This window comes from Salvelinus alpinus, chromosome 5 (genome assembly GCF_045679555.1).
Source record: "Salvelinus alpinus chromosome 5, SLU_Salpinus.1, whole genome shotgun sequence".
NCBI classification, from domain to species: Eukaryota; Metazoa; Chordata; class Actinopteri; order Salmoniformes; family Salmonidae; genus Salvelinus; species Salvelinus alpinus.
The window spans coordinates 98793447-98810913 of record NC_092090.1 but is presented as its reverse complement, the minus strand read 5'-3'; the positions used below and the strand labels follow the sequence as shown (position 1 = coordinate 98810913).

The 17467-nt window shown below is 44.0% G+C and overlaps 1 protein-coding gene across 2 annotated transcripts in view; it reads right to left on the bottom strand.

The window, feature by feature from the left end:
• LOC139577336 (BMP-2-inducible protein kinase-like) overlaps positions 1 to 17467 on the bottom strand; it is a 68632-nt gene that overhangs the window by 4106 nt on the left and 47059 nt on the right. Inside the window, exons 11-15 of one of the 2 annotated variants that reach the window (XM_071404370.1) lie at positions 16999 to 17132; positions 16695 to 16799; positions 9550 to 9716; positions 9199 to 9401; positions 8846 to 8968 (exon numbers count right to left, since the gene is read on the bottom strand). In XM_071404370.1, the coding sequence (XP_071260471.1) occupies positions 8846 to 8968; positions 9199 to 9401; positions 9550 to 9716; positions 16695 to 16799; positions 16999 to 17132 (732 nt within the window). Of the gene's footprint in view, positions 1 to 8845; positions 8969 to 9198; positions 9405 to 9549; positions 9717 to 16694; positions 16800 to 16998; positions 17133 to 17467 lie in introns of both variants that reach the window. The other variant, XM_071404369.1, reaches the window with a different exon arrangement.

Below are 17467 nucleotides of genomic sequence, written 5' to 3'. Positions count from 1 at the left end.
AAAACACTGTCTGGCACAAACCCAACACTTCTCATCACCCCGAGAACACCATCCCCACAGTGAAGCATGGTGGTGGCAGCATCATGCTGTGGGGTTGTTATTCATCAGCAGGGACTGGGAAACTGGTCAGAATTTAAGGAATGATGGATGACTCTAAATACAGGGAAATTCTTGAGGGAAACCTGTTTGTCTTCCAGAGACTTGAGACTGGGACAGAGGTCCACCTTCCAGCAGGACAATGATCCTAAGCATACTGCTAAAACAACACTCGAGTGGTTTAAGGGGAAACATTTAAATGTCTTGGAATGGCCTAGTCAAAGCCCAGACCGCAATCCAATTGAGAATCTGAAAAGATTGCTGTACACCAGCAGAACCCATCCAACTTGAAGGAGCTGGAGAAGTTTTGCATTGAAAAATGGGTAAAAATCCCAGTGGCTAGATGTGCCAAGCTTATAGAGACATACCCCAAGAGACTTGCAGCTGTAATGGCTGCAAAAGGTGGATCTACAAAGTATTGACTTGAGGGGTGAATAGTTATACACGCTCAAGGTGTTTTGTCTTATTTCTTGTTTCACAAGAAAAATATATTTTGCATCTTCAAAGTGATAGGCATGTTGTGTAAATCAAATGACGAACCCACACTTTCGCAAGCCACTGTAAACACAGTATAGTGTCTATGATTTCTGTAACATTTCATTTGGATTTAAGATACATTTGGGGAAAAAATTATTGTTAACAGTTATTGTTGACTGATTTCCTGATATGAACTGTAGAGTAGAGTTTTATATTTTTATTCAGTATAAGAAGATTGAAACCTGGAAATGTATTTGCTGATCTTTAGAAAAAACGGGCAGATTTCAAAAGACCTTTTTAAAAAAGTGACAATGACAATGAATGATGTCAACTTGAGACCAGGGTCAAGCGCTACCATATACGGGGCTGGGAGTAATTCAAAACGTTGGAAAGACGTGTTGTATAATGTTTGCATGCGCTATCCTCTGGCATTTGTACTTTTTAACCAATCAAATGAGTCTTGCAGTGGGCTGAGGATGGTGGCACTCAAGACCCTTCTAGTACTGTCAGGACACACATGGCCACCAATTGGATTACCCAGAATTATTTTGTCTGGCATGGTATGGCATCTGGTGTTTTTTTTATGTGTCATGTACATGGAGTATAACCAAACATTAGGAACACCCTCCTAATATTGAGTTGGACCCCTTTTTCCTTTTGCCCTCAGAACAGCCTCAATTCATCAGGGCATGGGACTCTACAAGGTGTTGAAATCGTTCCACAGGGATGCTGACCCATGTTCTTTAACCCGTCTCCTCCCCTTCATCTACACTGATTGAAGTGGATTTAACAAGTGACATCAATAAGGGATCATATCTTTCACCCGGATTCACCTGGTCAGTCTACGTCATGGAAAGAACAGGTGTTATGGTTTTGTAATCTAAGTAAGATGTCCTGTATGCGTCATGTCCTGTACAGTTCTTTCAGAAAGTATTCATACCTCTTGACTTATTTCCACATTTTGTTGTGTTACAGCCTGCATAAAAATGTGATTAAATATATGTTTTTCCACTCACCCATCTACACAAAATACTTCATAAAGACAAAGTGAAAATATGTTATTAGAAATTTGGGCAAATGTATTGAAAATAAAATACAGAGAGCTTATTTACATACACTACCGTTCAAAAGTTTGGGGTCACAGATATTTCATTTTTGGTCCATAAAAATATCAAATTGATCAGAAATAAATAACTATTGTAACTGGAAACGGCTGATTTTTTAAATGGAATATCTACATAGGTGTACAGAGGCCCATTATCAGCAACCATCCCTCCTGTGTTCCAATGGCACGTTGTGTTAGATAATCCAAGTTTATCATTTTAAAAAGTCTAATTGATCATTAGAAAACCATTTTGCAATTATGTTGGCACAGCTGAAAACTGTTGTTCTGATTAAAGAAGCAATAAAACTGGCCTTCTTTAGACTAGTTGAGTATCTGGAGCATCAGCATTTGTAGGTTCGATTACAGGCTCAAAATGGCCAGAAACAAAGACCTGTCTTCTGAAACTCATCAGTCTATTCTTGTTCCGAGAAATGAAGGCTATTCCATGCGAGAAATTGCCAAGAAACTGAAGATCTCATACAACGCTGTGTACTACTCCCTTTACAGAACAGCGCAAACTGGCCCTAACCAGAATCTAATAATTGTTTATAATTTCTTTCTCTGAACAATTGTAGTATAACATTTTCCCATTTATGTTGGGCATTCAATATAGCTCAGTATTTGTATTATGTATTTTCTTAAGTTGTTTGGTTCCAATAATTCCAGAACCCACTGGGAGGTGGAGACAGGAAGACGGAGGTTTAAAGGCCTGGAATAAAGCAGGGTCTGGTTTCCCAATAGCAAATGTTCTTGGTGTTGGCCATGTGTTACGTATTCTAAAGTGTATACACACACACACACACACACACATATATACACTCAGCAGAAACATCCCTTTTTCAGGACCCTGTCTTTCATAAAAATCCAAATAACTTCACTGATCTTCATTGTAAAGGGTTTAACCACTGTTTCCCATGCTTGTTCAATGAACCATAAACAATTAATGAACATGCACCTGTGTAACGGTCGGTAGGCAATTAAGGTCACAGTTATGAAAACTTAGGACACTAAAGAGGCCTTTCTACGGACTGAAAAAACACCAAAAGAAAGATGCCCAGGGTCCATGCCCATCTGAGTGAACATGCCTTAGGCATGCTTCAAGGATGCATGAAGACTGCAGATGTGGCCAGGGCAATAAATTGCAATGTCCGTACTGTGAGACACCTAAGACAGCGCTACAGGGAGACAGGACGGACAGCTGATCGACCTCGCAGTGGCAGACCACATGTAACACCTGCACAGGATCGGTATATCTGAACATCACACCTGCGGGACAGGTACATGGTTACAATAGCTGCCCGAGTTACACCAGGAACGCACAATTCCTCCATCAGTGCTTAGACTGTCCGCAATAGGCTGAGAGAGGCTGGACTGGGGGCTTGTAGGCCTGTTGTAAGGCAGGTCCTCACCAGACATCACTGGCAACATCGCTTATGGGCACAAACCCACCGCCGCTGGACCAGACAGGACTGGCAAAAAGTGCTCTTCACTGACGAGTCACGGTTTTGTCTCACCAGGGTTGATGGTCGGATTCACGTTTATCGTCAAAGGAATGAGCGTTACACCGAGGCCTGTACTCTGGAGCGGGATCGATTTGGAGGTGGAGGGTCCGTCATGGTCTGATGCGGTGTGTCACAGCATCATCGGACTGAGCTTGTTGTCATTGCAGGCAATCTCAACGCTGTGCGTAACAGGGAAGACATCCTCCTCCCTCATGTGGTACCCTTCCTGCAGGCTCATCCTGACATGACAATGCCGCCAGCCATACTGCTCGTTCTGTGTGTGATTTCCTGCAAGACAGGAATGTCAGTGTTCTGCCATGGCCAGCGAAGAGCCCGGATCTCAATCCCATTGAGCACGTCTGGGACCTGTTGGATCGGAGGGTGAGGGCTAAGGCCATTCCCCCCCAGAAATGTCTGGGAACTTGCAGGTGCCTTGGTGGAAGAGTGGGGTAACATCTCACAGCAAGAACTGGCAAATCTGGTGCAGTCCACGAGGAGGAGATGCACTGCAGTACTTAATGCAGCTGGTGGCCACACCAAATACTGACTGTTACTTTTAAATTTTGACCCCCCCTTTGTTCAGGGACACATTATTCCATTTCTGTTAGTCACATGCCTGTGGAACTTGTTCAGTTTATGTCTCAGTTGTTGAATCTTATGTTCGTTCAAATATTTACACTGAAAAACGCAGTTGACAGTGAGAGGACGTTTCTTTTTTTTCCTGGAGTTTATATATAAATAAATAACATTGTGATTAAGGATTCTCAATACCCAGTCAATCATCGTGTTGCTTCATTTCATTACCAGAACAAACGTCTCGTCACAGTTTCATTCCATTAGTCGTGTTTGATCATTCACTGGTGACAGCAGAGGGATTGTGACATTTAAACTAATTAGCCATTTATTTCACAGGAGCAAACGATTATAAATATCTTTGTTGATGACAGTGTTCTAGAATCAAGATGTTTAATAATGCAACTAAATAATAAATTAGGTTTGAGTCTGTTTAACCCCCCCCAAAAAAATATAGATTTGTATACCTTTATTTAACTAGGCAAGTCAGTTAAGAACAAATTCTTATTTACAATGACGGCCTACCCCGGTCAAACATGGACGACGCTGGACCAATTGTGCACCGCTCTATGGAACTCCCAATCACGGCCGGTTGTGATACAGCCTGGATTTCGAACCAAGGTGTCTGTAGTGACGACCTCAAGCACTGAGATGCAGTGCCTTAGACCGCTGGGCCACTCGGGAGCCGCGGTAACACGAAAGTGAGTAGGCCAAGGAAGTGAAACCAACATTTATAAAATAATAACATGACAGTGTAAAACACCCCAACATATTCAAGACTATTTTTTGAACGCAGTCTTCATTATCCACACGCGGTTCACTACCATTTTCTACAGTGCTGCACTTTATCAGTGTCATAAATGTCTCAAGACATCCTTGATCATCAGTGTAACAAGACGGTCTTGAACAAGAGGTTTCTGAGTCTTGAATTACAGAGAGACACTCCAGGCCTAGCCTCCCCGGGGGAGAGAGAGACTCCAGGCCTAGCCTCACCGGGGGAGAGAGACACTCCAGGCCCAGCCTCCCCGGGGGAGAGAGACACTCCAGGCCTAGCCTCCCCGGGGGAGAGGGACACTCCAGGCCTAGCCTCCCCGGGGGAGAGAGACACTCCAGGCCTAGCCTCCCCGGGGGAGAGAGACACTCCAGGCCTAGCCTCCCCGGGGGAGAGAGACACTCCAGGCCCAGCCTCCCCGGGGGAGAGAGACACTCCAGGCCCAGCCTCCCCGGGGGAGAGAGACACTCCAGGCCTAGCCTCCCCGGGGGGGGGGGGGACACTCCAGGCCTAGCCTCCCCGGGGGGGGGGGGACACTCCAGGCCCAGCCCCCGGGGGAGAGAGACACTCCAGGCCCAGCCTCCCCGGGGGAGAGAGACACTCCAGGCCCAGCCCCCTGGGGGAGAGAGAGACTCCAGGCCCAGCCCCCTGGGGGAGAGAGAGACTCCAGGCCCAGCCTCCCCGGGGGAGAGAGAGACTCCAGGCCCAGCCTCCCCGGGGGAGAGAGAGACTCCAGGCCCAGCCTCCCCGGGGGAGAGAGAGACTCCAGGCCCAGCCCCCGGGGGAGAGGGACACTCCAGGCCCAGCCCCCGGGGGAGACTCCAGGCCCAGCCCCCGGGGGAGACTCCAGGCCCAGCCCCCGGGGGAGACTCCAGGCCCAGCCCCCGGGGGAGACTCCAGGCCCAGCCCCCGGGGGAGAGAGACACTCCAGGCCCAGCCCCCGGGGGAGAGAGACACTCCAGGCCCAGCCCCCGGGGGAGAGAGACACTCCAGGCCCAGCCCCCGGGGGAGAGAGACACTCCAGGCCCAGCCCCCGGGGGAGAGAGACACTCCAGGCCCAGCCCCCGGGGGAGAGAGACACTCCAGGCCCAGCCCCCGGGGGAGAGAGACACTCCAGGCCCAGCCCCCTGGGGAGAGAGGCACTCCAGGCCCAGCCCCCGGGGGACACTCCAGGCCCAGCCCCCGGGGGACACTCCAGGCCCAGCCCCCGGGGGACACTCCAGGCCCAGCCCAGTGGCAGAAGACCGATGTAGAGCATACCACTGTTCAAACCAACATTACACATATTAGGTTCACTTAAACGATAGCTGGAAAAGGTAGTAGAATTAAACAAACAATGGTACAGAGATGAACTGGTGGCATTACTAAACTAGCCTACCACAGATGGAAAATATGACAATGAACTTAGCAACATTAATTGTCTGTGTGTGGCACAAGTTATCAGTCAGTTATACCTTAAACTACAAAGTCGTGCTAGGTTAATGACGCATAGGACACACACATTTCTGTGTGTCAGACTTCAGTTGCAATAAGTTACTACAATCACTTAACGGAAGCCATTCTGGGATTTGCATCGTCATACTCTTGTAGTAGTCTAATCCACACTGTAGGTATTAACAGATTGTGGCATATGGGCACCGCTGACTGTTATATTATGAAACAGAAACGTCCATTTAGCTACCATAAAAATGTATGTATAATCTTAAAATATAATTTATAAAATACACTACATAACCAAAACTTTGTGGACACTCGCTCGTCGAACATCTCATTCCAAAATCATGGGCATTAATATGGAGTGGCATAAATAACAGCCTCCACTCTTCTGGGAAGGCTTTCCATTAGATGTTGGAACATTGCTGCCGGGACTTGGGCAATTAGGCCTGGCTCGCAGTCGGCGTTCCAATTCAGCCCAAAGGTGTTCGATGGGGTTGACTTCAGAGATCTGTGCAAGCCAGTCAAGTTCTTCCACAACGACAAACCACTTCTGTATGGACCTCGCATTGTGCATGGGGGAATTGTCATGCTGAATCAGGAAAGGGCCTTCCCCAAACTGTTGCTACAAAGTTGGAAGCACAGAATTATCTAGAATGTCATTGTGCTGTAGCGTTAAGATTTCCCTTCACTGGAACTAAGGGGCCTGAACCATGAAAAACAGCCCCAGACCATTATCCCTCCTCCACCAAACTTTACCGTTGACACTATGCATTAGGTCAGATAGCGTTCTCCTGGCATCTGCCAAACCCAGATTCGTCCGTCGGTCTGCCAGATGGTGAAGTGTGATTCATCACTCAGAGTCACATCACTCATCACCAGAGTGCAATGGAGGTGAGCTTTACACCACTCCAGCCTACGCTTGGCATAGCGCATGGTGATCTTAGGCTTGTGTGCGGCTGCTCAGCCATGGAAACCCATTTCATGAAGCTCCCCCGACGACGTTGCTGCCAGAGGCAGTTTGAAACTCGTTAGTGAGTGTTGCAACCGAGGACAGACCATTTTTACACGCTTCAGCACTCGGCGATCCCGTTCCGTGAGCTTGTAGCCTACCACTTCACGGCTGAGCCGTTGTTGCTCCTAGACGTTCCCACTTCACAGTAACAGCACTGACAGTTGACCGGGGCAGCTCTAGCAGGGCAGTTGACCGGGGGGCAGCTCTAGCAGGGCAGTTGACCGGGGGGCAGCTCTAGCAGGGCAGTTGACCGGGGGGCAGCTCTAGCAGGGCAGTTGACCGGGGGGCAGCTCTAGCAGGGCAGTTGACCGGGGGGCAGCTCTAGCAGGGCAGTTGACCGGGGGGCAGCTCTAGCAGGGCAGTTGACCGGGGGGCAGCTCTAGCAGGGCAGTTGACCGGGGGGCAGCTCTAGCAGGGCAGTTGACCGGGGGGCAGCTCTAGCAGGGCAGTTGACCGGGGGGCAGCTCTAGCAGGGCAGTTGACCGGGGGGCAGCTCTAGCAGGACAGTTGACCGGGGGGCAGCTCTAGCAGGGCAGTTGACCGGGGGGCAGCTCTAGCAGGGCAGTTGACCGGGGGGCAGCTCTAGCAGGACAGTTGACCGGGGGGCAGCTCTAGCAGGACAGTTGACCGGGGGGCAGCTCTAGCAGGACAGTTGACCGGGGCAGCTCTAGCAGGGCAGTTGACCGGGGCAGCTCTAGCAGGGCAGTTGACCGGGGCAGCTCTAGCAGGGCAGTTGACCGGGGCAGCTCTAGCAGGGCAGAAATATGACGAACTGACTTGTTCTAAAAGGCATCCTATGACGGTGTCACATTGAAAGTCACTGAGCTCTTCAGTCAGGCCATTCTACTGCCAATGTTTGTCTGTGGAGATTGCATGGCGGTGTGCTCAATTTTACCAGTCAGCAACAGGTGTGGAAGAAATAGCCAAATCCACTAATTTGAAGGGTGTGTGTGTCCACATACAATATATATATATACAAAAGTATCTTATTAAATAACTAATCTAGGTTGTGTGTTAGAATGGCTCATAACCAATTCACATTTACAGAGCAGGAAGTGACTACATAGGTAGGGATCCTTCCACTGCCACCAAATACACCTGTCCGTAACTAATAAAAGAGAAATACTGTACAGTTACGAGATGCATTCGCACGATAAATATACCTCTTTACCATACTATTAGGATAAACATCTTGTAACATTCTACTGATCATTATTAAGAGATATTTTAGTTATACAATTCATTTTGGGGTTGGGGCTGTAGCTAGAATACACCTCTGTAGTCCCAACCACAATATAATAAAACATTTGAGGCAAAACTCCTTACCGGGGCTTTCGAGACTGAAGGCCACTGAAAAATATATCAATGTGGCTAATTTTCAAATGAGTTTAATAAGGTAAATATAATTACAAATGTCAACAAAAAAAAAATTAAAAAAAATGGCTTAACGGTCACACATTTAGAACTTTTCACTGATAGTTTGTGACAAAAAAATATATAAATAATAATCACTACTTTACCATCTTCTTCATTAACAAGATGTGTTACACACACCAACTGTTCGGTTCTAATTTGCTAATAATTATATCTGACCTTTGAACTCCTCTGTTGTTGAAGCAAAAGACTGCAGTTACGCACCACGGCCCGTATTCACAAAGCGTCTAACACTACTAGGTCGTGCTGATCTAGGATCAGTTTAGCCTTTTAGATCATAATGAATAATCCTATATCGTCGGGGAGGGGAAGGTGGTGTGACCTGATCTTAGATTTCACAACCTCTTGGGTTTAGGGTTTATGGGGGACAGAACAGTGGGGGTTTGGACTACAGAAGAGGGTAGTTCCTGTTGGAGCAGGACAGGAAGGGGACTTGCCTGCACTAGACAGGAAGGGGGAGGAGCCAAACAGGTCTTCGGGGAGGAGGGGCTTGGCGGCGGGGGTGATTGGCTGCAGCGGTCGATCTACCTCCTGGCTACTGGTTCTCTCCAGAGGTTTACCTGTTAAGACAGAGAGGGGAGAGAACCGTTAGACAGAGGTGGTGGTCATTCAATGGAGTGAAATGTAACAGAACATTTGCAGAATGAATTTCAAATGAATAGATAACATATAAAAGTTTCTCTTAGTTGTAAGTAAGAGCAGGAACGAGTTGAAGATCTGTGTAAAAAAGCCGTGTCAGAGATGGAATAGTAGAGGTCCGGGGGGGGAAGGTTAAAGACGGGACACTTGCCTGTTCTGAGGAGGTCAAACTCGCGGTCCAGCACTTCCTCCTCCGTCAGTTTGGAGAAGTTGTCCTCTCCAAAGGGGTTCCAGCGGGACATGTCAGGAGGGTGGCTCTGGGGAGTGACCAGGCTCCGGGGGGTGACCAGGGTCTGGGGGGTGACCAGGGTCTGGGGGGGAGGGGTGGTCACCTTGAAGTCCACCAGAGGGCTTCTACTGGGGTACGAGGGGCAGGGAGGAGAGAGAGCGCAAAGATTGAGAGAGCGAGGGAGTATTATTTGTGGTGTCTGTTACTGACCGAGACATTACATAGATATTGCAGTAAAAACACAGTGGAGGCTAAGTAGGCGAGGGATGTTACCTGGTGTTAGTGGATGGAGGCTCAACAGGGGACATAGTCCCAGTCACAGGCCCAGGCCCAGCAGGGTTATAGGAGCCTGGGGGAAGCTGGTACTCCAGAGGACAGGTGACATAAGGCTGCTGGGTGGGATGTTGGTGCTGTCCAAAAGCCTGTTGGTACTGGTGCATCTGCCAGGGGGAAAGGAAGGAGGTAACTAACGGTGACAGAGGATCAGAGACACCATTCATTTAAATCAACGGGAGTGTAACCAACGGGAGAACTATGACTGGGAGGTATCAGCAGCAAAATGGTTTTAGATACTTTAATTAAAAAGTTGATTATGACATAACGGCGAAAAACTACAAGTGACCGACCCGGAGTTTCAAGGTTCTTGTTGTGGAGAGTAATGACTCCGTTTTTTAAAAAAACAGGGCAGCGGGCCAAGATAGTAAACAACTAGCTATTTCATGTCCAAGATGCCCTAAAAACAGCACAGAAACAAGACTCTCTGCCAAGCTTTCCAAGTGCCAAAACAGAAGTTACTTCATAGTAAACTTTACCACCCCCAAATCCTGTTGACTTACCCTCCGTGGCCAAACACCAGCCCTCCAAACACATACCGTTAGAGACAGAAGCTCTTTTAACTTGTTTTCCACAGAACGGTTACCATCGGTTACCATCTGTTTAATTTCAGCCGCAATCTGCTCCGTCCACACAGTCAGAGGATTGGGTGAACTCCACCGGTTCACTGTGTGTGTGTGTGTGTGTGTGTGTGTGTGTGTCGCCGTATTCAATGAAATTATACCAAGATCAGGCTGTGTGTGTGTGTCTGTTATACTGTCCATCTGACCACTCCATACCACTGAGTGTTTAAGAAACATTAGAAAATAAAATGGAAAAACACTCAAACATTAGAAGTTGCTATACATGTTAATGTGTATAGGGGTAAAATGTTGGAGCATACTAACCCACGAGAGTGAGTGACAGAAACAGGGTTCACACTCCAGTCCAGTAGGTGGCAGTAATGCATCTTGCGTGATGTATCGTTGTTGTCTCTACTTTCTTGCACTTTCTGCTGTTGTCTGTGCCCAATAATGTTTGTACCCTGTTTTGTGTTGTTAGCATGTTGTTGTCATGTTGTGTTGCTACCATGTTGTTGTCATGTTGTGTTGCTACCATGTTGTTGTCATGTTGTGTTGCTACCATGTTGTTGTCATGTTGTGTTGCTACCATGTTGTGTTTGCTGTCATGTTGTTGTGTTGCTACCATGTTGTTGTCATGTTGTGTTGCTGTCATGTTGTTGTTGTGTTGCTACCATGCTGTGTTGTCATGTGTCGCTGCCATGCTATGTTGTTGTCTTAGGTCTCTCTTTATGTAGTGTTGTGTTGTATCTCTTTATGTAGTGTTGTGTTGTCTCTCTTTATGTAGTGTTGTGTTGTCTCTCTTTATGTAGTGTTGTGTTGTCTCTCTTTATGTAGTGTTGTGTTGTCTCTCTTTATGTAGTGTTGTGTTGTCTCTCTTTATGTAGTGTTGTGTTGTCTCTCTTTATGTAGTGTTGTGTTGTCTCTCTTTATGTAGTGTTGTGTTGTCTCTCTTTATGTAGTGTTGTGTTGTCTCTCTTTATGTAGTGTTGTGTTGTCTCTCTTTATGTAGTGTTGTGTTGTCTCTCTTTATGTAGTGTAGTGTTGTCTCTCTTTATGTAGTGTTGTGTTGTCTCTCTTTATGTAGTGTTGTGTTGTCTCTCTTTATGTAGTGTTGTGTTGTCTCTCTTTATGTAGTGTTGTGTTGTCTCTCTTTATGTAGTGTTGTGGTGTCTCTCTTTATGTAGTGTTGTGGTGTCTCTCTTTATGTAGTGTTGTGGTGTCTCTCTTTATGTAGTGTTGTGGTGTCTCTCTTTAAGTAGTGTTGTGGTGTCTCTCTTTATGTAGTGTTGTGGTGTCTCTCTTTATGTAGTGTTGTGGTGTCTCTCTTTATGTAGTGTTGTGGTGTCTCTCTTTATGTAGTGTTGTGGTGTCTCTCTTTATGTAGTGTTGTGGTGTCTCTCTTTATGTAGTGTTGTGTTGTCTCTCTTTATGTAGTGTTGTGTTGTCTCTCTTTATGTAGTGTTGTGTTGTCTCTCTTTATGTAGTGTTGTGTTGTCTCTCTTTATGTAGTGTTGTGTTGTCTCTCTTTATGTAGTGTTGTGTTGTCTCTCTTTATGTAGTGTTGTGTTGTCTCTCTTTATGTAGTGTTGTGTTGTCTCTCTTTATGTAGTGTTGTGGTGTCTCTCTTTATGTAGTGTTGTGGTGTCTCTCTTTATGTAGTGTTGTGGTGTCTCTCTTTATGTAGTGTTGTGTTGTCTCTCTTTATGTAGTGTTGTGGTGTCTCTCTTTATGTAGTGTTGTGGTGTCTCTCTTTATGTAGTGTTGTGTTGTCTCTCTTTATGTAGTGTTGTGTTGTCTCTCTTTATGTAGTGTTGTGTTGTCTCTCTTTATGTAGTGTTGTGTTGTCTCTCTTTATGTAGTGTTGTGGTGTCTCTCTTTATGTAGTGTTGTGTTGTCTCTCTTTATGTAGTGTTGTGGTGTCTCTCTTTATGTAGTGTTGTGTTGTCTCTCTTTATGTAGTGTTGTGTTGTCTCTCTTTATGTAGTGTTGTGTTGTCTCTCTTTATGTAGTGTTGTGTTGTCTCTCTTTATGTAGTGTTGTGTTGTCTCTCTTTATGTAGTGTTGTGTTGTCTCTCTTTATGTAGTGTTGTGTTGTCTCTCTTTATGTAGTGTTGTGTTGTCTCTCTTTATGTAGTGTTGTGTTGTCTCTCTTTATGTAGTGTTGTGTTGTCTCTCTTTATGTAGTGTTGTGTTGTCTCTCTTTATGTAGTGTTGTGTTGTCTCTCTTTATGTAGTGTTGTGTTGTCTCTCTTTATGTAGTGTTGTGTTGTCTCTCTTTATGTAGTGTTGTGTTGTCTCTCTTTATGTAGTGTTGTGTTGTCTCTCTTTATGTAGTGTTGTGTTGTCTCTCTTTATGTAGTGTTGTGTTGTCTCTCTTTATGTAGTGTTGTGTTGTCTCTCTTTATGTAGTGTTGTGTTGTCTCTCTTTATGTAGTGTTGTGTTGTCTCTCTTTATGTAGTGTTGTGTTGTCTGTCTTTATGTAGTGTTGTGTTGTCTGTCTTTATGTAGTGTTGTGTTGTCTCTCTTTCTGTAGTGTTGTGTTGTCTCTCTTTATGTAGTGTTGTGTTGTCTCTCTTTATGTAGTGTTGTGGTGTCTCTCTTTATGTAGTGTTGTGTTGTCTCTCTTTATGTAGTGTTGTGTTGTCTCTCTTTATGTAGTGTTGTGTTGTCTCTCTTTAAGTAGTGTTGTGTTGTCTCTCTTTATGTAGTGTTGTGTTGTCTCTCTTTATGTAGTGTTGTGTTGTCTCTCTTTATGTAGTGTTGTGTTGTCTCTCTTTATGTAGTGTTGTGTTGTCTCTCTTTATGTAGTGTTGTGTTGTCTCTCTTTATGTAGTGTTGTGTTGTCTCTCTTTATGTAGTGTTGTGTTGTCTCTCTTTATGTAGTGTTGTGTTGTCTCTCTTTATGTAGTGTTGTGTTGTCTCTCTTTAAGTAGTGTTGTGTTGTCTCTCTTTATGTAGTGTTGTGTTGTCTCTCTTTATGTAGTGTTGTGTTGTCTCTCTTTATGTAGTGTTGTGTTGTCTCTCTTTATGTAGTGTTGTGGTGTCTCTCTTTATGTAGTGTTGTGGTGTCTCTCTTTATGTAGTGTTGTGTTGTCTCTCTTTATGTAGTGTTGTGTTGTCTGTCTTTATGTAGTGTTGTGTTGTCTCTCTTTATGTAGTGTTGTGTTGTCTCTCTTTATGTAGTGTTGTGTTGTCTCTCTTTATGTAGTGTTGTGGTGTCTCTCTTTATGTAGTGTTGTGTTGTCTCTCTTTATGTAGTGTTGTGTTGTCTCTCTTTATGTAGTGTTGTGTTGTCTCTCTTTAAGTAGTGTTGTGTTGTCTCTCTTTATGTAGTGTTGTGTTGTCTCTCTTTATGTAGTGTTGTGTTGTCTCTCTTTATGTAGTGTTGTGTTGTCTCTCTTTATGTAGTGTTGTGTTGTCTCTCTTTATGTAGTGTTGTGTTGTCTCTCTTTATGTAGTGTTGTGTTGTCTCTCTTTATGTAGTGTTGTGTTGTCTCTCTTTATGTAGTGTTGTGTTGTCTCTCTTTATGTAGTGTTGTGTTGTCTCTCTTTATGTAGTGTTGTGTTGTCTCTCTTTATGTAGTGTTGTGTTGTCTCTCTTTATGTAGTGTTGTGTTGTCTCTCTTTAAGTAGTGTTGTGTTGTCTCTCTTTATGTAGTGTTGTGTTGTCTCTCTTTATGTAGTGTTGTGTTGTCTCTCTTTATGTAGTGTTGTGTTGTCTCTCTTTATGTAGTGTTGTGTTGTCTCTCTTTATGTAGTGTTGTGTTGTCTCTCTTTATGTAGTGTTGTGTTGTCTCTCTTTATGTAGTGTTGTGTTGTCTCTCTTTATGTAGTGTTGTGTTGTCTCTCTTTATGTAGTGTTGTGTTGTCTCTCTTTATGTAGTGTTGTGGTGTCTCTCTTTAAGTAGTGTTGTGTTGTCTCTCTTTATGTAGTGTTGTGTTGTCTCTCTTTATGTAGTGTTGTGTTGTCTCTCTTTATGTAGTGTTGTGTTGTCTCTCTTTATGTAGTGTTGTGTTGTCTCTCTTTATGTAGTGTTGTGTTGTCTCTCTTTATGTAGTGTTGTGTTGTCTCTCTTTATGTAGTGTTGTGTTGTCTCTCTTTATGTAGTGTTGTGTTGTCTGTCTTTATGTAGTGTTGTGTTGTCTCTCTTTATGTAGTGTTGTGTTGTCTCTCTTTATGTAGTGTTGTGTTGTCTCTCTTTATGTAGTGTTGTGTTGTCTCTCTTTATGTAGTGTTGTGTTGTCTCTCTTTATGTAGTGTTGTGTTGTCTCTCTTTATGTAGTGTTGTGTTGTCTCTCTTTATGTAGTGTTGTGTTGTCTCTCTTTATGTAGTGTTGTGTTGTCTCTCTTTATGTAGTGTTGTGTTGTCTCTCTTTATGTAGTGTTGTGTTGTCTCTCTTTATGTAGTGTTGTGTTGTCTCTCTTTATGTAGTGTTGTGTTGTCTCTCTTTATGTAGTGTTGTGTTGTCTCTCTTTATGTAGTGTTGTGTTGTCTCTCTTTATGTAGTGTTGTGTTGTCTCTCTTTATGTAGTGTTGTGTTGTCTCTCTTTATGTAGTGTTGTGTTGTCTCTCTTTATGTAGTGTTGTGTTGTCTCTCTTTATGTAGTGTTGTGTTGTCTCTCTTTATGTAGTGTTGTGTTGTCTCTCTTTATGTAGTGTTGTGTTGTCTCTCTTTAAGTAGTGTTGTGTTGTCTCTCTTTATGTAGTGTTGTGTTGTCTCTCTTTATGTAGTGTTGTGTTGTCTCTCTTTAAGTAGTGTTGTGTTGTCTCTCTTTATGTAGTGTTGTGTTGTCTCTCTTTATGTAGTGTTGTGTTGTCTCTCTTTAAGTAGTGTTGTGTTGTCTCTCTTTATGTAGTGTTGTGTTGTCTCTCTTTATGTAGTGTTGTGTTGTCTCTCTTTATGTAGTGTTGTGTTGTCTCTCTTTATGTAGTGTTGTGTTGTCTCTCTTTATGTAGTGTTGTGTTGTCTCTCTTTAAGTAGTGTTGTGTTGTCTCTCTTTATGTAGTGTTGTGTTGTCTCTCTTTATGTAGTGTTGTGTTGTCTCTCTTTATGTAGTGTTGTGTTGTCTCTCTTTATGTAGTGTTGTGTTGTCTCTATGTAGTGTTGTGTTGTCTCTCTTTATGTAGTGTTGTGTTGTCTCTCTTTATGTAGTGTTGTGTTGTCTCTCTTTATGTAGTGTTGTGTTGTCTCTCTTTAAGTAGTGTTGTGTTGTCTCTCTTTATGTAGTGTTGTGTTGTCTCTCTTTAAGTAGTGTTGTGTTGTCTCTCTTTATGTAGTGTTGTGTTGTCTCTCTTTATGTAGTGTTGTGTTGTCTCTCTTTATGTAGTGTTGTGTTGTCTCTCTTTATGTAGTGTTGTGTTGTCTCTCTTTATGTAGTGTTGTGTTGTCTCTCTTTATGTAGTGTTGTGTTGTCTCTCTTTATGTAGTGTTGTGTTGTCTCTCTTTATGTAGTGTTGTGTTGTCTCTCTTTAAGTAGTGTTGTGTTGTCTCTCTTTATGTAGTGTTGTGTTGTCTCTCTTTATGTAGTGTTGTGTTGTCTCTCTTTATGTAGTGTTGTGTTGTCTCTCTTTATGTAGTGTTGTGTTGTCTCTCTTTATGTAGTGTTGTGTTGTCTCTCTTTATGTAGTGTTGTGTTGTCTCTCTTTATGTAGTGTTGTGTTGTCTCTCTTTATGTAGTGTTGTGTTGTCTCTCTTTATGTAGTGTTGTGTTGTCTCTCTTTATGTAGTGTTGTGTTGTCTCTCTTTAAGTAGTGTTGTGTTGTCTCTAAGTAGTGTTGTATCTCTTTATGTAGTGTTGTGTTGTATCTCTTTATGTTGTGTTGTGTTGTCTCTCTTTAAGTAGTGTTGTGTTGTCTCTCTTTATGTAGTGTTGTGTTGTATCTCTTTATGTTGTGTTGACTCTCTTGTCGTGATGCGTTTGTCTTATATTTATATGTTATTTATTTTTTATTTTTAATCCCAGCCCCCGTCCTCGCAGGAGGTCTTTTGCCTTTTGATAGGCCGTCATTGTAAATAAGAATGTGTTCTTAACTGACTTGCCTAGTTAAATAAATAAAATATAAAAAAATTGGTTGCCAACTGCCATATAAAATCCACAGAAGAATGAACGAGGAGAAAACTGAACATTAAGTTCCCTCTTATCTGTGGATTAATTGTTGGGAATAGAGATCAAAACAATTTTGTGACTTCAAAAAAATGGGTCAAAATACTACAAAGATCCAGCAACAACAAAATAAAAACGAAGCGCATTTCAGGTAAAATAAACGGCCCAATGTTTACCTCCCAGCACAAATTAGCTAGCAACAGCAAACGAGCTAAAACGTCCATGAATGTTTGTTTCAACATATTCCCCAAATGAATACAGTTGGTTTAGGTATTTTAACCTGCGTGTCATGAACGTCTACGGTGGAGATAGACCATCAACATGGAGGCAGTTTGATCAGCATTTAAAGTTAAGACCACAAAAAAGGGGAATTTCCTTTATAAAAGCCAAATTGGACAACGGACATGGCTCTTACCATGGCTGTGTAGTGGGCCTGTTGTTGCTGGTTCATGGGCTGCATCGTCATCGGTTGTTGGAGCAGGGCCTGCTGTTGGAGCTGCTGCTGAAGGGCCTGCTGGTACTGTTAAAGGGTACAGAGATCGTTTAGATTTCTCCTGATGATTTCTAGATATTGATAGATCATGTGGCTCTCTGTGTACAGTTCAGGACAACCCAGTACAGCCCATATCACCTTGCAGGGCGGTGTTAGTCGTAGTGGGTGGAATAAGCGTCGACACGGATTTTGTTGCTACGGTGTAATTTGTGTGACTCAGTAGTACCTGAAGGAGCTGCTGTGGATGGACGGGGTGTCGCTGCTCTTGTTGTTGCAGACGCAGGTCTCCAGGCTGCAGCTGCTGGAGGACCCGGTTGGCTGTCTGTGGAGCACCCGGCTGCCCGTTCCCCGGCGTAGTCGCTGTGAGAAGCGGAGAGATGCTTTATTGTCCATTTTGGTGAAAAACAGAAATTTGTCTCCTTTTCTGGTCGACCTTTTTTGGTAAACCTAGCATCGCAAAGACTCCTGATGCCAGAAGCTTACTTTAAAATATCTGTGCAGCGATGACTGTAAATCAAATGTTTATTGGTCGAGTAATCATATTTGCAGATGTTTCCGTAGGAGCAGCGAAATGCTTGTGTCTCTAGCTCCGACAGTAATACCAGGCTAAATGCTTGTGTCTCTAGCTCCAACAGTAATACCAGGCTAAATGCTTGTGTTTCTAGCTCCGACAGTAATACCAGGCGAAATGCTTG